This window comes from Nicotiana attenuata, chromosome 7 (assembly GCF_001879085.1).
Source record: "Nicotiana attenuata strain UT chromosome 7, NIATTr2, whole genome shotgun sequence".
In the NCBI taxonomy this organism is placed as follows: domain Eukaryota; kingdom Viridiplantae; phylum Streptophyta; class Magnoliopsida; order Solanales; family Solanaceae; genus Nicotiana; species Nicotiana attenuata.
The window spans coordinates 77,851,198-77,876,187 of record NC_031995.1 but is presented as its reverse complement, the minus strand read 5'-3'; the positions used below and the strand labels follow the sequence as shown (position 1 = coordinate 77,876,187).

The 24,990-nt window shown below is 38.7% G+C and overlaps 2 protein-coding genes across 2 annotated transcripts; one reads left to right on the top strand and one right to left on the bottom strand.

Annotated features, from left to right (window-relative positions):
* Positions 9,494 to 15,069, bottom strand: LOC109229341 (dnaJ protein ERDJ3A). Its single transcript, XM_019394749.1, has 7 exons — positions 14,871 to 15,069; positions 13,568 to 13,623; positions 12,046 to 12,119; positions 11,171 to 11,691; positions 10,753 to 11,094; positions 10,272 to 10,622; positions 9,494 to 10,158 (listed from the first exon to the last, which is right to left on the bottom strand). The coding sequence occupies exons 1-7, from the start codon at positions 14,958 to 14,960 to the stop codon at positions 9,871 to 9,873; spliced, it is 1,722 nt and encodes a 573-aa protein (XP_019250294.1). The 5' UTR covers positions 14,961 to 15,069; the 3' UTR covers positions 9,494 to 9,870.
* On the top strand, positions 24,107 to 24,628 carry LOC109230184. The gene has a single exon (XM_019395707.1). It carries the CDS (start codon positions 24,107 to 24,109, stop codon positions 24,626 to 24,628), a length of 522 nt encoding a protein of 173 aa, XP_019251252.1.

Here is a 24,990-nt window from a genome sequence, read left to right as displayed (position 1 = left end):
TTGAGCGAGCTAAGATTTGGCCTCGACCGAGCGATCAGCTACGTGAGATTCGGAGTTTCTGGGGGTTAGCAGGTTATTACCGCCGGTTCGTGGAGGGATTTTCATCTATTGCAGCCCCGATGACCAGATTGACCCAGAAGGGTGCCCAGTTCAGATGGTCAGATGAGTGTGAGGCGAGCTTTCAGAAGCTCAAGGCAGCTCTGACTACGGCACCGGTATTGGTTTTGCCCTCAGGTTCAGGGCCTTATACAGTCTATTGTGATGCTTCCCGTATTGGGCTTGGTGCGGTATTGATGCAGGATGGCAGAGTCATTGCTTATGCTTCGAGGCAATTGAAGATCCACGAGAAGAATTATCCGGTTCATGATCTCGAGTTGGCAGCCATTGTTCATGCTTTGAAGATTTGGAGGCATTACCTATATGGTGTGACGTGTGAGGTGTACACTGATCACAAGAGTCTGCAGTACTTGTTCAAGCAGAAGGAGTTGAACTTGAGGCAGCGGAGGTGGTTGGAGCTGTTGAAGGATTATGATGTTACTATTTTGTACCACCCGGGGAGAGCCAATGTGGTGGCCGATGCGTTGAGTAGGAAGTCCGTCAGCATGGGTAGTCTTGCTTATGTTCCGGTCAGCCAGAGACCGCTTGCTTTGGATATTCAGGCCCTGGCCAATCGATTTGTGAGGTTGGACATTTCTGAGCCTAGCAGAGTGTTAGCTTGTACGGTCGCTCGTTCTTCATTATTGGAGCGTATCCGTGATCAGCAGTTTGATGATCCCCATTTGTGTGTCCTGAGAGACACGGTGCAGCGTGGAGGTGCCACGAAGGTGACCTTAGATGATGATGGTGTTTTGAGGTTACAGGGGCGAGTTTGTGTGCCCAATGTCGATGAGATTCGAGAGTTGATCTTAGCAGAGGCCCATAGTTCTCGGTATTCTATTCACCCCGGCGCTCCGAGAGATTGTTCGCCTTCATGGGGTGCCGGTATCTATTATTTTAGATCGGGGTACGCAGTTTACCTCGCGCTTCTGGAGAACAGTTCAGCAGGAGTTGGGCACCCAGGTTCAGTTGAGCACAGCGTTCCATCCTCAGACGGACGGCCAGTCCGAGAGGACTATTCAGATATTGGAGGATATGCTCCAAGCCTGTGTCATTGATTTCGGAGGCTCGTGGGACCAGTTTTTTCCTTTAGCAGAGTTCGCCTACAACAACAGCTACCAGTCCAGCATTCAGATGGCTCCATATGAGGCGTTGTATGGTAGGCGATGTCGGTCTCCAGTCGGATGGTTTGAGCCGGGGGAGGCTCGGTTATTGGGTACAGATTTAGTTCAGGAGGCCTTGGAAAAGGTCAAGATCATTCAGGACAGGCTTCGTTCGGCTCAGTCGCGGCAAAAGAGTTATGCGGATTGTAAGGTTCGAGATGTAGCTTTCATGGTTGGTGAGCGGGTCTTGCTCCGAGTGTCGCCTATGAAGGGCGTGATGAGATTTGGGAAGAAGGGCAAGCTTAGCCCTAGGTTCATTGGCCCATTTGAGATTCTCGATCGTGTGGGAGAGGTGGCTTACAGACTTGCCTTGCCGCCCAGCTTGTCAGCCGTGCATCCAGTATTTCATGTGTCCATGCTTCGGAGGTATCACGGCGATCCAGCCCACGTGTTAGATTTCAGCACTGTCCAGTTGGACAAGGATCTGTCTTACGAGGAGGAGCCGGTAGCTATTCTAGACCGGCAGGTTCGACAGTTGAGGTCGCAGAGTTTTCCTTCAGTGCGTGTCCAGTGGAGAGGTCAGCCTCCTGAGGCATCGACCTGGGAGTCCGAGTTTGATATGCGGAGCCGTTATCCTCATCTATTTCCCGACTCAGGTACTTCTTTCTTTTGTCCGTTCGAGGACGAACGGTTGTTTTAGAGGTGGAGAATGTGACGACCCAAAGGGTCATCACCGGATTTCTCTCTTTTCCGTGCTTCCGAGGCCTTGAAAACCTCATTTCTTCTAGCCTCAATTTGCGTGCGCAGTCCGGGCGCGTAGCCGGAAAGCTTATATGTTAAACTCTGTGAAAAATTTCAAAATGTGGCTTTAAAATGATTAAAGTTGACTTTGGTCAACATTTTTGGTAAAAGGACCCGGACCCGTGATTTGACGGTCCCGGAGGGTCCGTAGAAAAATATGAGACTCGGGCATATGCCCGAAGTCGAATTTCGAGGTCGAGAGCCCGAGAAATGAATTTTTTTGTGAAATTATTTTTTTGAAATTATTAAGGAAAATGGAAATGAAAATTGATTAAAAGACTATGGTATCGGGCTCGTATTTTGGTTCCGACGCCGGTACAAGTCTTAAATATGTGTTAAGCGCTTTCTGTAAAGTTTGGTCGAAATCGGATGTCATTTGACGTGTTTCGGACCTATATATCTAAAATTTGAAGTTATGAAGTTTGAAATGAAAATGATGGTCTTGAGGCTTGGTTCAATGATTTTTGATGTTATTTTGGCGATTTGATCGCCCGTATAAGTTCGTAGGATGTTAGTGAGTTAGTGTGTGTGATTGGTTAGGAGCCCCGAGGGCTCGGGAGTGAATTGGAGGTGGTTCGGGGTGTTTTTACACTTAGAAAAATAGCACATTTTGCTTCAGCTGTTGCAGAGCCCATTTCCTCTTTGCGATCGCGTTCTTCATCCCGCGTTCGCAATGCCTTACTCCCTCTTTCTTCGTGATCGTGTTCCAGCCCCGCGTTCGCGTAGGGTTATTTGACCCTGAGGGCTAAGTCTCCTTTTCCCCTTCGCGTTCGCGTTTGTACCCTCGCGATCGCGTAGCTCTACAGAACTCCTTCATCGCGTTCGCGTGAAATCCCACGTGTTAGCATAGAATAGTTCCTGGACCCCAGCAATATCCTTCTACGCGTTCGCGTCTCTCTCCATGCGATCGCGATAGCCTACCCAGTTTACCCTTCGCGAACGTGGCCCCTCTCCCGCGAACGCAAAGGGCAATTTTTCCCAGCGAATTTTTAAGTTAAAAAAAAACAGAACAGTAGCTCGGGATTTTCATAAAAATACACGAACTTCTTTCTTCTCCAAGCACTTAGGCGTCCATTGAAGCTCCCTTTCATCAAAACTTCTTGGGTAAGCATTGTTCAACTTGTTTTCTTCAATTTCCTCTATTAATTACTAAATTCCTAGCCCTAAACCTTGAAATCAAAGTAGAAAATGGGGGTTTTGGGTAGAGTTAGGGCTTTGGGGATTTTGGGTGATTCAACCTCAATTTGGGGTCGAATCTTGACATAAATTATATATTTGAACTCGTGGGGTTATGGGTGATTGGGTTTTGGTCCGAGCCTCGTGTTTGGACCATGTGGGACCGGTGTCGAATTTTGGTGTTTTGGAAGAATGATAGAAATTTCATTTCTAGGCTATGGGATTATGTTTTTGAGCCCTTATTGATATTATTGAACTAATTATGCCTAGATATCATTGTTTCGGAGTTGGATTGTAGAGGAAAGGCGGTATTAGAGAGTTGATTGCTATTCTTGGACCGAGGTAAGTGTTTGTTCTAACTTTGGCTTGAGGGAATAGGATTAGGATGTTATTTGCTACTTGCTAAATGTGGAGTACGGTGTATAGGCATGGTGACGGTTGTCTATGCACCGTAGTCTAGCATGACCGTGAGTCTTAATTGCTTTTAATTCGAATGATGTGACACAACTTCCTTGTTTAATTGATAAATTTCATATAATGTGAACGGTTGAGGAAGAATTGTGATTGGTATATTTTGGAGCGTTGGCTCGAACAAGAATGTGATAGTTGAGAAAGAAGTGATTTAAAAGAGGATGTGTTGTGATTATTCCCTTGCCGGGACGTGTAGACTATTATTATGTACTCTCCCTTGCCGGGATATTTGGGCTGTTAGCTGTACCCTTGCCGGGTTAAAGTGTTATGTTGTCGAATTCCCCTAATGGGGCCTTCTTTACAAAGCCAGATATTTTGAACTATGATATGGGATCGTGTGGCACGCCGTCCACTTATATATATAAAACGGGATCGTGTGGCACGCCGTCCACTTATACTCTATAATATGGGATCGTGTGGCACGCCGTCCACTTATATATATATTATGAAATGGGATCGTGTGGCACGCCGACCACTTATATATTATGAAATGGGATCGTGTGGCACGCCGACCACTTATATATTATGAAATGGGATCGTGTGGCACGCCGTCCACTTATGAATTAAGAAATGGGATCGTGTGGCGCGCCGAGCACTTATATATGAGCTATGGTATTGAGATAGTTTCGTCGTTATATCCGTTGATCTGTATTCGCTGTATTTTTCCCCGAGCATGCCCCCTTCCCCTTTTTAGTTGATATTCTCTGTTGTTATTTCTGTTGCCTTTGTATATATATCTGCACAGGTTGTTTTTGGTAGGTCCTGTCTAGCCTCGTCACTACTTCGCCGGGGTTAGGCCAGGCACTTACCAGCACATGGGGTCGGTTGTGCTGATGCTACACTTCTGTGTTTTTGCACAGATCATAGTACCGGAGCAGGAGCCTTTGGTCAGCAGTAGGAGCGTTGGGAGCTTACTTCAGTCCGGAGATTTCCGAGGTAGCCTTGCTGGCGTCCGCATGGCCCGGAGTCTCTCTTATCTCTGTCTTTCGTTTGATTTCCCTTGTATCGGATCAGACAGTACTGTATTCTTATTCAGACTTTGTATTTAGCATTCAGTAGAAGTTCGTGAGTTAGTGACACCAGATCTGGTAGAGGTGTATTTGAATTCCCGCACTTGGTTTCTGTTATTTATGTTTCGAGACTTCCGCTTTTATATTAATTGCCTCGTTCTTCTTTATACTGTTAATGATGTTGAGAGAAGTGTTAAATTAATTGGCTTGCCTAGCTCCTATTAGTAGGCGCCATCACGACTCCTGAGGATGGGAAATCCGGGTCGTGACATTGCTGCAGTTGTGTTAGCAGAAGTATTATCTAATGTGATAGTTAAAATTTTATCAATGAGCCCATAAAAATCAACTATTTGTAGAACAGTAGTTGCAATATATGCTCTAGTGTGTTTTGAATCAACAAATTTATAACCAATAATACGGTTTTGCATATTCCAGTGATGATCAACCCAATGACATGTAACAGTTAAATTATCACAACCATTAGGACTACGACCTATATCAGATGTGATAGAAACTTTACAATCTAAGTGGGAAAAAATACAACAAATATACCGAAGATATTCGGTTTGAACTGTGGTCTTAGGAAAACCTTGAAAAGCAGGATTATAAATTCTATACATGTGATGTTTTGGTACGTTCAACCTTACGCTTACCCCTTACAGAAGGTACAGGGGATAACGCTCCAGACCGAGATTGACTCTGAGTTGGAACTTGTGTTGCTGGACTAGTGTGTGTTTCATCTAATTCTTCTTCCTCATTTTCTTCGTCCTCAATAAAAATATCATTTCCAAATTGTCTTTGTAAAGTTTTATGATCTAGTTATTCTCCAAATTAATATTATAACATGCGGGAGGTTGAAAAAATGAAGTTTCATCAACATGATTCATTTCATCTATATGTTTTCTACTTCTAAGAGATGGATTAGGATTACTAACACTAGCACCTTTACTATTTTTTTTTACTTTTTTTTAAAAATATGCCAAATTCACTTTTAGGAGCCATAATTTAAACGTGAAATTAAATTAGAAAAGTTAACACAAAAATTAAACACACAAATGAAATACGAAAATAGAACACGTAAAGTAAACACAAAAATTAAGCACTAAAATTATGCGCAAAAATTAAATATTAAAAATAGGAGATGGAATGGTTGCATCGTGATTAAATATTGAAACTTGAAGAAATTACCCAACAAATTACTCCAAATACTTGACGAATTAGTTTGAAGCTTGAAAGTTGCTCCGAAAATTTGCCCAAAAACTTGAAACATAGTTGATTGTGAGAAATTTGAGAGAATAATATAGATAAAATGTAAGAGATTTGAGAAAGAATGATTGATTTTTGCGGGAAAAAATGAAGAAGGATAGGGGATATTTATAGTTTAAAATAGAGCCAAAGTGTAATTTAATTAACTTAGGGTTAAGTTAAAAATTTGGGAGGGGAGGGAGGCAACTATGGCCGTTTATAGCCGTTTGGAACGGCTAAATTTGCAAACATTGCCGTTGCCCAAAGGCTCTATTTCAAAAAAAAAAAAAAAAAAAAATTCACGCGGGACAGACAGGACATGACGGGATGGGATAAACGGGACGAAATGGGCAGCTCGTCCCTTCCCGTGTACTGTTGAATATGGGCCCATCACGTTTAGAACTAAGTGGGCCAAAACGTGACGGGACTGCAATGGGCCGGGCCGACCCTTCCCGTTGGACAGCTCTATCAGTGAACCCATGTGAAAAAAGAAGGGGGAAAAGAAAATTACCCGTTCAGCAGCACTAGCAAGGATAATCTATACATTAAGTTCTTGACAAGCAATAGAAAATTTGATTTGATCATATAAGAAAAAACAGATGTTTTATAGTTAATGTATTATGATCAGCTGCATGCGCAAAAAAATAGGTTATGATGTGATCTTTGTTTGAAGATATTAAACCTAATACCAACATAATTTATGAGAAAAACGATTGTTTTATCAAGACAAAATATGACATTGAAGGACGCGCATTACCAACACGTTGATTGAAGTCTAATTATTGAAGTGCTCTTAAAAATACGCTAAGCAACCTCTATTGCATTTTTACGTGAGAACTGAGAAGTAATGAAAAGGTTAACTTTATTGCATTAAAGGAGGAAATAGTGTTTTAGAGTTCTTCACCATTCTTCTCGATTCAAATATATAGTAATGATTTGGAGTTATGTTAGATAGATTTATTAGAAAAGTTGATACATAGTTACACGTAAACAGGGGTGGTCCGACGAGTTTTGTGGAAGTCAAATTTTATGAGGGCCTTAACATTTATTTTTTTTTTAAAAAAATTATTTATTTATTTGAAGTCTATTTTTCTACTGTTTCTTAGATACAAAGTTATTAATAATTTTCTTATAATCAATAACTCATAATAAGCCTTAATTGACAATATAACTAATCCATTTAATCTTTATTGAGACATTGTTGATCTTAGGTGAGATTTTATCAATTTTAATTTTGAAATTTCTTTCTGTTAAAAAGACAGAAACAAGAGTTATTAATTATTCCATAAGTAATATAAGCATTGGAAAAAGAATCAAATTTTTTTATTTCACTGAATATATCAATTAAACTGTTACTTCTAATTATACTATTTTTCTTAATATTTTTAATTCCGAAAATAAATCTAAATCATCAATATCGAATTGATTATTATGCTTTAAGGAATATTCAAGATTAAGACAATATTTTTTTCAAATTTTCATCTAATAATTTTAATTTTTACCACTAAATAGAAAATCAAAAATATTTTCATATGCTTCGAATTGTTCAAATCTATTTTGAAGTGAAAAAAATAGCCTTGTCTATTACGTATAAAGTAATTAGCCCCAAAGGACTTTTCGAAAGATTTTGAGATTTTATTATCAATATTCTCATCAAATTGTTACTTCCTATATATCATACGTTTCCTATAAAATTCGGGTTCGATATTCATTTCAAGTGCAATTTTCTTGGTAGAAATCATATATAACAGCTGCAACTCTATACTTGTTAAAGAAAGAAATCAAACTTTTTCACTTCACGGAACCTTTTTTTAGACTTATACATAACCTATTTTAAATGTGGGGCCTAAAGCAATTGCTTTGCGTGATTTATGGTATGGCCGCCCCTGCACGCAAAAATGATGAGAGTGGTAAAGAAATAAGGGAGGATTTGCATCTATACCTGCTTTTTGGGTTACGTTTTAACTTATACCCGCTTTGCAAAAAAAATTGCAAGCGTACCTTACCCACTTTTCGCGTAAACTTCAGGCATACGGGCTTGAAGTAGCAAAGGCAATCACGCAAACTTCAGCATCCTAGTAGACGGGCCTGAAGTTGTTTGTAACTGATGAACTTAAGCATTCTACTAGCTGAAGTTTTGTTCTCTATTTGCTGAACTTCAGCATGTTTTAGCTGAAGTTTTTCGTGTAAACTTAGTGTTGGCTAAAGTTTTTGTTTGTAATTGCTGAACTTAAGCATTCTACTAGCTGAAGTTTTGTTCTCTATTTGCTGAACTTTTGCATGTTTTAGCTGAAGTTTTTCGCGTAAACTTAGTGTTGGCTGAAGTTTTTGTTTGTAATTGCTGAACTTAAGCATTCTAATAGCTGAAGTTTTGTTCTCTGTTTACTGATTCAGCATGTTTTAGCTAAAAATTTATTTTATATATGCTGAACTTCAGCATGTTTTAGCTTAGCTTTGTTATGTTTGTGATGAACTTCAGGGTTGAAGTTTGTTTTGTATTGAAGATGGAATTTCTCATCTTTCTACTGATACAGTCCATAAAAATCCTTCTGATCTTTCTGGTTGGGTACAAAGCATGTTATCTGAGCTCAACAACACTTTGCTGACAAACTAATTAAACACCTTATTAACAGAAATCATTGGAGAAACAGGACATCCTAATCGGCATTGGAAGAAACACAAGATAGGCCATCTTTGTAAATAAAAATTTTAAATCAAGAGTGTCATAATAGTTTAACTTTCAAAGCTTAGTGTAAGAATTGCACCAATAAAGCCGCAATCAGCTTGCTGTTACATATTTCATTCCTTGATCAATCTGAATTTATTGCAAATATAAAAAATACTGACAATAAATTATAAATAGATGAAGAAAAGTTCTAAAACGTCGTTTCAACAAAAATGCAATCACTATGAGCAAATTAGCAGTAAAATATACTACAAATTACAAAAAATGGAGAGTCGAATAAAGAATAGAAAAGAAAAGAAGAAGAAAGGAACGCACGGGTAGCAAGAAGAAAGAGGCGCCTGAAGTTGTAAAAATTAGGGTATAGATTAAATAATTTTAAAAATATGGATGTAGGATAAATGGGGGCGCAGTTTTTACGGAAATAAGTGAAATTCTGGAAAATATTTTTGCGACTAATCTAAGAAATTGATTGCTATCAGAATATCGAGTGCTACCCCAACATCATTTCCGTACAAATTATACCGAAATTCTTTGGAGATGCACTAAGTGGAAAGGAGACCTTTCCATTAAGAAGTTTTCAAGTTTCTTTCTCCTTAGGTTGATGGTTTTTTTTCTCTTTTTTTTTTTTTTTTTTTGGTCATATGACCTTTTACACATGAAAGTAGTAAAAAATGGAGAACGGGTAAATAAAATATAAAAAAATTAACTTTGAATTATAGTATTCTATTAAAATTATAACCGATCAATGAGGATGGTCATTTTCACTTTTACACGGCATAGGGCATAAAGTTAAACAGTAAGGATTCTTGAGGCACCGGACCTTCGTCCTTAATTGTCATCTTTCTCTATGGATTCTTGAGCTTAAGTCCAAAGAACTCGTATAAACATGTTTTACTCCTGATGGCTAACCCACAATCAGAAAATGATTGATAGTTTATTCCTTGACAAGGTAACAAGTCTAACTAGCCTGATATAAGATTATACATGAGAAATTGCAACAAACTTCAGAAATTAGACTATGAAAAAGATGGTACTAAAACACACAAGCTACACGTACGGCAAGTTATATGCTGCTATTATGTGCATTTTTATCAAAAGAAAAAGAATCCCACTCCGGCAACAATTAATCAGCTTGCTGCAAAACCAACTTCTTTCCAGTAGAGACCAGCTCATGACAAAAGGGCTTAAATATCAAACATAAAGGAGCTTCCTCGAAGCACTGACTGTACATGCGCTCCAGATCTCAGTATTTTTGATTACCACTAAAGTTAGTTGCTATTTTCTACTTTGCTATAGGTTTCTGTCTCGTGTTGGAAAATTGTACGTCCCCACTGAGAACGGAGCTAATGAAACTCTCTGCTTCTTCAGTAGTAACTTCCCCCTCAAAAACTGCAAACTTACCCTTCCGCGGCTTGTAGGCGAGCAAGAGTTTATCTGATGATTTATATCCTGATCTATCAAACGCATTCAAGAAAGACTGCTGCTTTGCCCCATCCAGAAGAGCATAGGTAACTGAATCCCTTGAGCCAGAGGCTACATTCTGACGCCTTAATAATGAATTTTGAGAAACCTGAAAACAGCAACGTGGGGTCACAGAACAGCTAAATCAGTTTTATTATGTATCAGAGCAGAGAAAATATGAATCATATATCACTGAACTAGTCCATACAGTTGATTACTTACGGATAATAGAACTTTTTCTAGTTTCTCCCTTGTTTTAGATGACCTGAAAACACCAATCACACACACAGGAGTTTTCTCCCCGCAAATTTCATTGAAATTAGAGCCTGTAATTAGTGGTACTTGTTTAGCCTCTGGTTCACTCTGCTCTCTTTTACTCTGTGAAGCTGCCTCCTTGTTTTTCTTTTCACAGGTATCCAGTAAACCACTTAGATCTTGAATAGCAGACTTAAGATCTTTTACAGAAATTCCTGTTTTTATTATATGCTTTTCCCCATTGGATAGCCAGCCAACAATGGCAGGAAGAGCATTAACTCCGAGCTTTTGGACAGCAGGATCAGAACCATCACGAACCTATTCAACAAGACACAAGCATTAGTGGAAGAAAAAAAAAGTTGCATATCCCAAATTTAAGTTACAATATTTCTGACTATTTATATAGAGAAATATAATCAGAGCTTTTAACAAAGTTAAGGGGCGCTACCTGTGCATCATAGAAGACAAAACGATCCCGATACAAGCCACTAAGAGCACGCCAAATAACCGGAGTGTCCTTCTTTGTAGAGAGAAGCATCACTTTAGGTAAACCTCCTATACTCTGGGAACCAAAATCAAGGTGGTCCAAGTCTACTCGCTTCGAGAATCTAGGAAGATGTTCTTGGCAAAAACTTTTCACCCTCTTCACATCTAAATCATCACTGTACTCCACCAAAGCACCACTTCCACTTGATTTTAATGAATACACAAACAATCTTGGTGCATTGCGGGGATATACACCAAGGCCCTTGCAAAAGGATGCATCAGTTTCACAGTTTATACTTCCCACCTGTCACAGTAAAAACACATCAGTGGAAATACAGTAATGTCTAAAAGGATTATGATGCAAGCAAAAGAACGCATACCTTCATCGCCCCTTCCAGTGAGCTTGCGACTTCTCCAATGACAGATTCATAATATTGGATACCTCTTGACGTAGATGTATGAGATAGTAACAGCCAAGTCATTCCCTTATCAGATATTTCTTTCTTATACATCTGCGAGTTTATGGAGCGGATGCTCTTAGCAGAGTTCCTGGTTCTAGACTGAGACCTGCTCGAACCACCAAAGCCACCAAAACCCCCAAATTGACTCCCACTTCCCATATCACCCCCAAACATGTTGGAAAATATATCATCTAAACCAAATCCGAAAGATCTTTGGCTGCCAGGACCACCAAAGGAAAAAGAGAATGATCTTGCACCTTCTTGTCCACCCATACCACCTGGACGGAAGTTAAACCCACTTTGTCCTGGTCCACCACTTGTGAAGTATGTATATCCACCATGATCTCCAGCACCGCCAGCATCAAATCCAGGAGCTCCTTTCTCATCTCCGTATAGGTCATAGTTCTTCCTCTTCTCCTCATCAGACAGAATGTCATAAGCTGAAAATTGATAGACATATTATACATCTAGTTAATAACATTGATCAGCAATACAAGCAAACACCCAGAGGAAGTGCATACTATAACTAGCTGCACATATCAAGATAGCTCATTTTAATTGGTTTTAACCTTTAATCAAGGCAGTATTTAAAATCAAAACCTACCAAGCACCTTTCAAAAAGAAAAGTAAAACAATGCCACCTTAGAGTGATAAATTTAGCAAGAACTTAAAGAAAATAACAGAGTGATCCTATTAATTTCGTCAACTACAATTTCTTTCGTTCTTTCTTTCCCTCCCCCTTTTAATTGGTAGAGAGTGCTGAAAAAGAAGATAGATATCAGAAGCTGCTATACCGTTATTAATCTCAGCAAATTTCTCTTGTGCACCCTTATTTTTGTTTTTGTCTGGATGGTATTGAAGTGATAGCCTGAAAAGGGAGGGAGATAGAGGGGAAGATTAGAAGGACAGAAAATTACATTGCCAGAAAAATGCAGAGAAGACCCACAAGCGAAAAATCAGCAAAATAAAGACAAGCAGATCTTCGAAAAAGTATGATACTTCAGACAAAGATTAATCTCGAAAACCAGAGAATCTTATCAACCATGAGCATACTTGCATATTTCATATTGCAGGATTCTAATCTAAAGAAAATACCAGTAATCTACGGTGTGCTGATAGTGAAGAGGCTATGGGAAAGTTGTCAAAATGTGCCTTTACCTTTCAAATTTTATAGTCCCATCCCAAGATAATAACAAGAATAAGTAGTTAAACCATTCAGATCAGATAACCAATATGGGTAATTTGTTTTCACGGGCAAAACAAGCTATGCTCAATCAATGCTATTAAAGGCTCGTTTGAGGTAAGCTTAACGCCCGAAGCTAAGTGAAGCTCAGGTTGACCTTCCACTTCGCTCACTCGGCCGATTAGAGCAGGCACCAAGTAACTAAGGATAAGCCTTCTTTCTAATGGCCTCTGCTTAAGAGGATAACATTTTAAAAAATTATATATAGTTGGCAAAGTGATACATTAATCACTAACAGAATAATAATGAATAAGAAATTGAAGATTTATCACTAATAAAACTAGTTAATGAAAACTTAAAACTAAATCTTTAAATCTAAATCAGAAATTTAAAATGGTGCTAAATTTGAAATTACGATTTTTCACTCTATATACTTCGTTTAGTTAGTTACTTCAATTCTTATATTTAGATAATTATTTGTCTTCATATTTTTTTCCCTTAAATTACATCCATATTTTTGGTTTCCTTTCATTTCAATTGTGCTTCCATTTAAAGCCTACCAGACCTTGGTACTTCTCTTTACTTTTTGCTTTTGACAACCCTGAAATCAAGTATATAACCGGTTTCCAATTTCCAATCAAAGTTCTTAGCTTAATGATGAAAACATCCAGTAATTGCAGGCTGAAGATTCTGGATCTCTAGAAAGGCTGCAAACTTAAAGTCGTGAAGAGTCCTGCTTTACTATTATCATTCAGAGCTCCAGTAATTTAGAGATATTCTGCTTGTTAGAAGTGGGGTTTCAGCACAGAAGCATGTAAGACATGACTATAATTGAAGGCCAGACTAAAAGTACCCTAAGACACGTGAATGTTCCAATCACAAATAAAAGTACTTGAGAAATATTCATTACCACAAGAAATCCTCAAGGGAAGCTAATTCCTATCATGATACATCAATCACACTGAAACCTCCAGTAAAACATCTAGACGGGATGACAGTTTATACGGTTATGACAAAGATTGGCCAAGAGAAAGTTGATTGCTGGATGCTGAAGCAAGTTAAAGATAGAACAGCAAAGCAGAGAACAAAGATAGATTAATGATAGAAAAAAGGCAAGCCTGTATATAGCATACTTGTGAAAAGCTTTCTGGATCTCACGCTGACTTGCATTTTTATCAACTCCGAGCACCTGAAAAAAATTCAAACCTCACGGTAAACATGGAAGGTGAAGTAATCACTGTAAAAAGAACACGTGGAGTACGAAACTATTCTAGCATTAAGAACTGCCAAGTAAATAAATCCTTAGTCGTGCCTAATATTTCGGCTATATTCACTTAATCCCAACAACTATGAGGGGAGCAGCACTTTTGCATTTAATGTTAATTTTGAAGAGCACCAACTTAGTGATCATTTCAGATTCAAGTACGAGTGACATTGCCTAACTTTTTATGTTGTCTGTGTGGTAATGTGATTCAATTTTGCATTTGTTTGTCTTTGTGCTACCAATACATGTCTCTGTGTTTTATAGGCAAAGGGGGTGACAAAATCTGCGTTAACAATGAAAATCAATCCATCAGAATCTCAGCATAACCGGTCTATCTCCTTTTTCTTTCTTTTTTAAAGTTCTTTTTTAATCAGTAAAATTTGAAACATAAAGAAAACTGGTATAATTCCAAAACCAATCAATAATACACTCCTTCTCCCCTTTCCTTAAAAGGAAAATCTTCCGTTTACTCTATCTCTTAAGTTTCAGAATACAATTTCTTAATTAGACATTATCCAATACAGACAAAAAAGTCAAAGAGCAATTCTAATAAAACTCAGATAAAACCAACATAAAAAAAAAGTAAATCACCAAGAACACTTAATCACCATAGTTTAGAACTAATGAAAAAACAACAGTACCTCCAATTACAGCGACCTCAAAAGGAAGAAAAAAAAGAGAACATGAATTTTCAAGCTCCAGCAACAAGGAGAACCATTCAACAGCTAAAATTATCAATGTTCAATTAATCTAACTAACCCTCAATCCTACACTGGATTTTCAATCAATTAGCTAAAAATCCTCCAAATTTTGCAAAAGTAGGTTACTCTGAGGGCTGGTGTTTAATTTTCGTTGCCACTTCTAAAAACTTTGCCAAAGGGGCATAACTTTTGCCGGGGCGCTGCGTTCAAAGTTATGCCCAGCAGTCATAACTTTGAACAACTTATGGCTCGCCCAGCATAACTCTGGTGCAAGTTATGCCCCCCGCCAACCTACCCTCGCAAAATTTACTTAAATAGGGACGAAAGTTAAATAGCTTCCTATTTGTGCAAACCTCACAAAATCCTCTATATCAATTCCACTAAATTCGGGCCTAATTCTTGCCAATATGATAAATAAATACATAAATTCAGCCAAAAAAGGAAAAAAAGAACAAGATGATAGGAACATACCTTATAAGGATCAAGCGTTTTGGATTCAATGTTGAGAACAAAAAGTGATGCGCATAGAACAATGGCTATTGAAATTCCTCGGGTTTTCATGTTCGGATCCAAATAATCTGTCGGGTCGAATTTTTTGTCCTTCAGAAATCCTAAGCAAATTTCAAGTTATCAGAAGTAAATTGAGAGACATGAGAGAGAGAAGAGAAGAAGTTGGTTTTAATAGATTTCGCGGGCGTAGGAGAAAGTTCCAGATCATTCAGCTGTATAGATGACGTGGCACTTATTACGGGGCTCCACGACTTTTAGCCAATAGGATTTTAGAGTTCTTTGATTTGTTGTCATAAGTAGTTTATAATTTATAATTTATTTTGTTTTAGTTTGAGTGGGGCAAAATATTGTTAAAAAAAAAAAGTTGAATTTATTTCATGCTCTGAAATTTAATTTGTATTTTGTGCGGTTAAAAAACAAGAAACTTCCTTGGTTTTCTCCGATTCTCAAACAGAGTATTTATCTATATTATATTAAAAGAAGAGTAGTTTGCAATATGGTTAAGCCAAGTGGCAAGCTAAAATGAAGCCACTAGGCAATTTTAAGACAACATAAAAAATTTGGATTATAAATGAAAAAATATTTAATGAAAGTAGTAGTCCAAGAATTTTTGTAAATTGAATTTCATTCTTTAATTAATCAAAGCCAAATATTTTAAAATTTAAACAAAAAATGTTCTCTTTTGAGAACCTGTTGGACGTTTAGATTTTGTGTATAGTTTAGTTATGGTAGGAATTCTTTTTTAAGAAAGACTTAATTAAATAAATATTTTGTATCTAAATAAATATTTTGTATCTTACACTATATTATATTAAAGAAAATAGACTAAAAAAGTCCATAAAATAATCAAAGCCAAATATTTTAAAATTTAAACAAAAAACGTTCTCTTTTGAGAACCTGTTGGACGTCCAAATCACAAAAATATTTTATAAGTATCTTTAATTCAATTATGGTAGGTATTCTTTTTTGAGAAAGAATCAATTAATATAATTCTAAGTACCTTACACATTAATGTTAAGTTGAAATAATAATTCTACATTTATAAAAAAACACTTGACTAATTTCTCATATTTTCTCTCTCTAACATTTCTCTCTCGGCGCATGTTAACGTGGACTAGCTAACGTGCGCTCGGAAGCCATAGGAGGGAGAGGCAGACCTAAGAAAAACCAGACGAAGACTCAATTCAATGATCAGCGAACAACTGAAACTAGGAACGGTGTTTTGGAATTGTTTGTTTCACCAAAAGGGATAGGAATTGAAGAACCAACTGGTAACTATACTCCGAGGAGTATGCAGAACGAGCTGAACAAGGAGGAAGCAGATCTAAACCGGAACAAAGGCAAATTGAAGGAAGCTGAAGTCACACCTGTAGCTGTGCAAGCTGTAGGTGGCGAATCTGACAATGGGAAAGCTCAAACTCAAGGGAAGAAGCTGATTAACAATGGAACAGTACCATGCAGCTCAGGTACTGTAGCGAGTGGGAAAAATGGGGAGAAATTGAACGTTAATAGGACTCAAACATGGGCAAATGTGGTAGGGGGCAACAAGCTAGCGATAAAAGGTATGAATCTGCAATTCATTGCCCCAATAATCCAAAATGGGGAGAAGATTGTAAAACTAGACATTGAGGATGTAGAACTGTCACGACCCAAACAGAAGGGCCGCGACGAGCACCCGGTGCCTTACTCAACCGAGTACCAATGTAACATATCTTTCTTATCATACTATCATGGGTAAATGAGCTAAAAAACCCGTCATGAGATAACAAGAATAAAACATAAGGGAATACTCAACATATGATGACCCAACATGATATACAAACTTATATATGTGACATACGGTCCTATAAGGTCGACATGACCATTTGTAACCTCAAAACATAGGCCGACAAGGCGACACAAGTATCCATACACCTGACATCTGTCTACAAGCCTCTAAGAGTACATAAAATCATAAAGGTCGGGACAGGGCCCCGCCATACCAATCAATACCTATCCAAAGCATACTGACCAAATAGGCAACTCCGGAGCAAGTAGAGTGCACCAACACTTCCGCTGAGCTGATAGCCTACTTGGAGGACTGTCAACCTGTCTATCGGGACCTGCGGGCATGAAACGCAGCGTCCCCGGGCATAAGGGACGTCAGTACGAATAAAGTACTGAGTATGTAAGGCAGGAAAGCATAAACAAGAACACTAATGTAAAGAGAGGTAGAGGAGATACAACCTGTAACATCTGAGTGCCTCTGGGGGCTACTAATATGAAATGCATAATACATATATATACATAAACTTTTAAAAATATTTGCCTCTGTGGGCATCATCATCATCATAGTAACCGGCCTCAAAGAGGACTCGGTAAAAACGTACCCGGCCATCATAAGGCTCGGTAGAATCATACCCGGCAACGTGGAGCTCGGTAAACCCAACTGAATAGTGGTTGCACAATAGGTGTCGTACCCGGCCGACTATAGTGCGGCTCGGTAGAGTAAAATAGATACATATATATAATGCATGCTCGACTCATGGAATCAAGTTCTAAACCTTTTGGAGTGACATAAGAACATTATGGACATCCCTACCATCAATATGAACCTTAGTAGGATTTAAGGATCATACACACTTGTTTAGAATAACTTTATAGGGAAAGAACAACATGGACAACCTTAGTTTCTAGGAGTAGATCCATTATGAATTAGCGTACCGTTTATGTTCATGTTACTTTAGATCATGCCAAAAGAACGAAGGAAGTGCCTTAACATACCTTGTATATTCTTCCCAACCTCAAGCTATGCAATTTCATGGCTCCTTAGTCTACAATAAGAGAAATGACACTCTCGTTATCGTTTAAGCGTCGTAACTATTATGTATCGACCACAATCTATTTTACAATAAAATGGACAGCACCTCCCCTATATATATGACTTCACACTAGTCAAAACAATCACAATCAGCCCAACATACCCCTATCACTTCATACACAACACGACAACCATAATAGTGTCAAACAATCCGAAAATGTTACGATGAACAACCAACAAACAACCTTGCCATTATGTGGTGTTTCTCCACACCCTTCCTCCTCTCAACTCCATAAAAACAGTAGTAAAAGAGACAACCCAATACCAACACAAAACAGCCCAAAAACAGTCCCACAAGTTCATCAACTCAAACATAATTTTTCGGTTTACTTAAACACGTTTCGACTTGTCTTTTCTTTCAAATTGAGAAATACAACCAAAAGTACATCATTACACCTCTTATCCAATAAACCAGCCATGAATTTAACTTAAAAATAAGTTCATAACCAGCCAACCATTGCACAAGATCAAACAACATACTATTCTTCCGAAACTAGCTAGGTCTATTCTTTACGATCGAGTTACAACTCGCAAACGCATAGATAATGGAAGGAGAAGCATAGACTTACCTTGTACTGAGTATCAACCACGAAATCTGGTCCTTTTTCATCAAAAATAATTTCCTCAACACGGATACAAGAAGGAGAAAGAGAAACTAGCATGCTGTCCGGACTTTTCAGCACTAGAATCGCGTCGTAACACCCGGAATACCCTAGGGTTTGTGTGGGATTTTTTGGGAGGAGTTGCAGGGGTTCAATTAGGTTTTCAAAGTCTGGAAGATGGGTGAAATAATTTAGTTTATAATCCTTTAAATTTCCCCTCTTGGCCTACTTTAGGAGGTTTAATTGAGACCTCTCCTTTTGGCAAGTAGGTGATGCACCTACTTGTCACCTACCAGTCTGCGCTGTCTTACAAAAATGCAAATATCTCTCTACTCCAATATCGTATCAACAAACGGTTTATTGAATTAGAAACTAGACTCATAGATCTTTAATTTGATAGGTAGATCATCCCGTAATTCCAAGTATATTGGGAGAAAAACTCAGTTACATTTGACCTAATTTTCAGCACATTTATGAATGGAACTTGTGATGACCTTTTTCCAACTTTTGTTCCACAACTCGCTTGACTTCAAAACATAGCACCAACTATCGTACGACTAAAATAACTCATAATATAATCTCCTTATAATGTTAATAACCCTAGTATCACCTCAAAAGTACATGGTAAAACATTCCAACTTGTCGACTTTCGACGAAACTTATTTTCTTCAATTCGTTTAGCTTCTAAGCCTTCAAACCCTCTTGCTACTTGGTACTAATGATCTTAAATATTTTTAACCTCCATGTTAACATGATGAACTAACTTTGTGATCTTTTAAAAGATGATTCCCTTTCTGAGCTTCCATTAATTGACTTATGATGTACTCTTACGTACGAAAACACGGGGTGTAACAAGAACAGGAAAATGAGAAGTGGAGTTCTCCAATTGTGCTGTATGTGATAGGAGATTCACCTACTATCGGAGCAATGGAAAGATTCCTGAGCTCAGTAGGTAATTTTACAGCTAAACCACAGATCTACTATCACAATAATGATTATTTTGTGATAAGGTTTAGCAATGTAGAAGAAAGAGACCAAGTTCTGTACTCTGGGCCTCACACTGTGAACAACAGGCCAATAATCATGAAAGCATGGTCTGCTGATTTTAGTTTACATGATGAAATACTTAAAACTATTCCCCTGTGGATCAGATTCCCAAATTTACCTCTCAATTGTTGGAGTATGAAGGCACTAAGTAAAATAGGTAGTGTTTTGGGAAATCCTGTTTATGCAGATGAGTGTACAACAGAATCAGCTAGAATATCGTATGCAAGGATGTTAATTGAAATGGATGTTACAAAACCATTACCAAGATTTGTGAAGCTACAAGATCCAAAAGGTAGGTTTATACAGCAGGATATTACTTATGATTGGGAGCCTACTTTTTGTGCTAAATGCCTGAAGATTGGACATGATTATAATGAAGTCAGAGCCCCACAGCACCAGAAGATGACATATCAGAGGAAGGTAAATAAATGTCACGACCCGGATTTTCCATCCTCGGGAGTCGTGATGGCGCCTACTAATGAGAGCTAGGCAAGCCAAATTTAATTACTTGTCCATTAATAATCCAATCCATTTTAACAATTTACGACAATAATACAAAAGCAACGAAATTCAATAATAAGCGAAAGTCTTAACATTTTATAGAAACTGAATAGAAATGTGGAAAGTTCAGCAAAATCCTCTACCCAAGACTGGTGTCTTTGTAGTCACGAACTGCTAAGATTACTACATACAAACGTCTGAATGAGAACATAAGTTGTTTGTCTCGAATACAATGAGATAACAGATAAAATAAGGATAGAGGAGACGTCGGGCCTGCGGACGCCTGCAAGGCTACCTCGGGTCTCGCTGAAATGAAGCCTGCTCCCACACTACTGCTCCTGCTGCTCGAAACCTGGATCTGTGCAAAATAGAACAGAGTGTAGTATCAGCACAACCGACCCCATGTGCTGGTAAGTGTCTAGCCTAACCCCGGCGAAGTAGTGACGAGGCTAGACTGGACTACCACATAAACCTGTGTAGTTATATACATACAGCGGAATCGAAATACAAGACAAGTAAACAATATGGGAGGGAAAGTATGTTGTGGGGAGATAACAGTATTAACAGTAAATCCAGAGTAACAGTCTAAAGGCAGCTTAGAATTTACAGCGGACAAGAGACTAATATCCGAAATAAACACACTTGTATCAATAATTGTTGCGGCACGCAACCCGATCCCAATATATAACAACACTGTTGCGGCTTACAACCCGATCCATATCGTTTAGCATTGTTGCGGCGTGCAACCCGATCCACAAATATCATTGTTGCGGCGTGCAACCCGATCCATATCATTTAGCATTGTTGCGGCGCGCAACCCGATCCACAAATATCATTTAATGCACGGCATCACCCTTCGTGCTTTAACACTCTTCCTCACCCAATCAACAGTCACAAACAAGGGCAAGGGAATAATAAAACAAGAATGGGAGTCCCGGCAAGGGTACACAAACAAACAAATAAAAACCCGGCAAGGGTACAACATCAATAACCAACAACGTTCCGGCAAGGGAATAAATCATTAACTCTTCTCTTTCTTTCACTTTCGTCTCAAAGTTCACATTATCACTTGACCCAATGCTCCAAGGAGTTACTTATCTCATATACCTTCACAATTTGTATTTCAACCCGAGCCAATGCTCCACGAAGTTCAAAGATCACAATCTCTTTCACAAGATCATTACAACATATAGAAGTCATCATTTAAGCACGGAAGGCATAACAACAACCAAACTACTCGCAAAATAAGGACTCACGGTCATGCTAGACACCAATTTATAGATACTCGTCACCATGCCTATACATCGTACTCGACAATTAGCAAGTTACAGATAAGACTCATCTCCTATTCCGTCAAGCTAGGGTTAAACCAAACACTTACCTCGATGCTTTGAACTCAACTCAAGCCTCAACTATAGCTTTACCCCGTGATTCCACCTCCAATCCGCTCGAATCTAGTCACAAGTTACTTAATTGCTTTAATAAACACTAAATGAATCAATTTGAATGCATAAAAATGAATTTCCCAAAGTTTTCCCAAAAATTCCAAAATCGCCCCCGGGCCCACGTGGTCAAAACCCGAGGTTCGAACCAAAACCCGGTTACCCATTCCCCCACGAACTCAAATATGTAATTTGTTTTGAAATCGGACCTCAAATTGAGGTCCAAAATCCCCAATTTTTGAAAAACCTAGGTTCTACCCAAAACCCCCAATTTCACCCATGAAAATCCTTGATTTTAAGTGGAAAACATGTTAAATGATGTTAATGAATGAAAGAATTGAGTAAAAATTGACTTACAAATGATTTGGAATGAAACTTGTTCTGAAAAATCGCCTAAGGAGTTGTATTTTGAAAGTGGGGTGAAAAATGGCCTAAAATTCGACTAAGTATGAAAATTGCTGGGCTGCAGATATGGGAATTGCGAACTGGGGTTCGCAATTGCGAACCCCGACAAAAAAGTGGGAATTGCGATCACTTGTTCGCATTTGCGAACTATGAGGAGAATTGGGGACTTCGCATTTGCGAACCATGAGGTCGAATTTGCGAAACCCCAGCCTTCGGATTTGCGAGGCTCAACTTCGCATTTGCGATGTGTTTCAGGCCTGGCAATTTCTCGCATTTGCGAGCAGACCTTCGCAATTGGGAGCTCGCATTTGCGAGCCAGGCTTCGCAATTGCGAAGCCTGCAGGTCAGTTATAGCAGCAAAATTCCCAAGGATGAAAATGCACTCCGACACCTATCTAAAACTCACCCGAGCCCTCGGGGCTCCAAACCGAACATGCACACAACCTCAAAAACATCCTACGGACTTACTTGCGCGATCAAATCACCAAAATAACATCATATACATTGAATTAAGCTTCAAAATCCATGATTCCTTCCAAATTTTCATAAAACATCAAATCTCCCATTTTAAGTCCAAAACACGTCAAACGACGTCCGTTTTCAGCCAAACTTTACAGAAAGCGCTTAAACCATATATAAGACTTGTACCGGGCACCGGAACCAAAATACGGGTCCGATACCATAGTATTTTAATCAAATTTCATTTCCAATTTCCTTAATTATTTCCAGAAAACAATTTCACACAAAAATTCATTTCTCGGGCCTGGGACCTCGGAATTCGATTCCGGGCATACGCCCAAGTCCCATATTTTCCTACGGACCCTCTGGGACCGTCAAATAACGGGTCCGGGTCCGTTTACCTAAAATATTGACCGAAGTCAAATTTATTCAATTTAATATCAGAATTTAGTATTTTTCTCATAGAATTCATATTTAAGCTTTCCGGCTACACGCCCGGACTGTGCACGCAAATAGAGACAACCTTGAAAGAGGTTTTCAAGGCCTCAGAAGCACAGAATGAGTAAGAAAATAAGTGATGACCCTTTGGGTCGTCACAATAAAGTCAAACAAGTTTGGCTTAGAACTGACAGAGTTGGATCAAAAGACACTACACAGGAGGCTGAACAAAATGGAGAGAAAGAAGTAGACAAAATTCAAGAACAAGGGGCAAAGGCAATGGAAAATGTGAATCAAGGAAAGGAAGATGGGTGGGTAACAGTGATAGGGAAGTCAGCAGCAAGGGCAGCCAAAGCTAAGCAAAATGAGGATCCTAGCTTGATAGAAAATAATGGATTCCAGTGTCTGAGAAATGACCCAACAACTAGTGAACCTGGAACAAGTAGTGTGCAGATGAGGAGTGGGGGGGGGGTGCAGGAATGGTTTCAAGGCACTCAATTCATTCCAGTATGAGTGTGATCACATGGAATGTTAGGGGAATGAATAAAGCATATAAGCAAAAGGAGATAAAGGACTTCATAAAGGATAATAAAAAAGCAGTAATAGCTTTAGTAGAGCACAGAATAAAGGAGCAGAAAACAGGTGAAATAATGGGGAGGATTGCACCTGGGTGGAAATGGATAACAAATTTTAGTAGTATGAACAAAAGCAGAATTTGGGTGATTTGGGACCCTAGGATTTATATTTTCACTCCAATTGAAATAGATGAACAGTTAATTCATGGGCAAATCAGTGCAGTTTCTAAATTGTTCACAATTGGTTTTACAACCATCTATGGATTGCACACCATCAATGATAGGCTGAGTTTGTGGAGCAAAATTGAGGTTGATACATAGTACACATCAGGGGCCTTGGCTAGCTATGGGGGACTACAATGCTGTTTTACATGAACAAGACAGACAATTTGGCTCAATGGTACAAGATACGGAGATAAAAGATTTCAAAGAATTCCTGAAGGATACTGGCATGAATGAGCTACAAACTGTTGGAAGAGGATATGCCTGGACCAACAATCATACATGTAGTAGAATAGATAGAGGGCTGGTTAATGCTAGCTGGATGTTAACAATGCCAAGCTTGAAGATGCATGTGCTAGAACCATCAGTGTCTGACCATTCCCCACTCAAACTAATGACCACACAGCTACAAAGGAAGAAGAATTGGCCATTTCGTTTCTACAACTATATAGCAGATCACCCTCACTTTATACAAGCTGTAAAACAAGTATGGAGTAAGGTGGGAACTCAAGGAATGATGCAGCAGGTGTAGAACAAACTTAAAAAGGTTAAGGAGCTTATGAAAGGGATAAACATACAACATTATCAAGGTGTGGAGAACATAATCAAAAAGGCAAGGGAAGAGTTACAAGATATCCAAGAAGAGATGAGTAGCAGAATAAACCAAACAGATCTAATTGAGAAGGAGAAAGCTCTTAAAGGTGAACTGGAAAAATGGTCATTGATTGAAGAGAGTATCTATAAGCAAAGATCTAGAGTACAATGGCTGAAGCCGGGAGACTCCAACTCTGCATTTTTCTTTGCCCACATGAAGAACAGGAGTAACTTGAATGGAATCCAGGCTCTAACTAATGAAATGGGGGTCCAATTATGGTTAGAAGAAGACATAGAGGATGAGATAACAGGGTATTATAAGAAGCAGTTGGGTTCTAGAGCAGAATGTATGCCTGCTATTAACCCAAATGTCATGAAGATGGGAACAACACTTAGCAGGGTGCAGCAGTTACAACTTACTCAACCAGTGACTAAGGAGGAAGTGTGGTTAGCATTGAAGGACATCAGTGATTTAAAAGCACCTGGATATGATGGGTTTAATGCAGTATTCTTCAAAAAAGCATGGGAAGTCATAGGAGAGGATGTGACCAAAGTTGTCCTAGAGTTTTTTTAAATCAACTCAAATATACAAGCCTATTAACTGCACAACAATTACTTTGATCCCTAAAGTAAGGAATCCTGCCAGCATTAAAGATTTCAGACCTATCTCATGTTGCACTACTTTGTATAAAATAATCTCTAAAATACTCACCAAGAGACTACAAAAGGTGATGGATGTATTGATTGATAAATCTCAATCTGATTTTGTTCCTGGAAGAGTGATCACAGACAACATCATCCTCAGCCATGAACTTGTTAAAGGATATAGAAGGAGAGGGGTGTCACCAAGGTGCATGATGAAACTGGATATGCAAAAGGCATATGACTCTATCGAATGGGGCTTTATGGAACAGGTGATGAATGCAATGGCTTTTC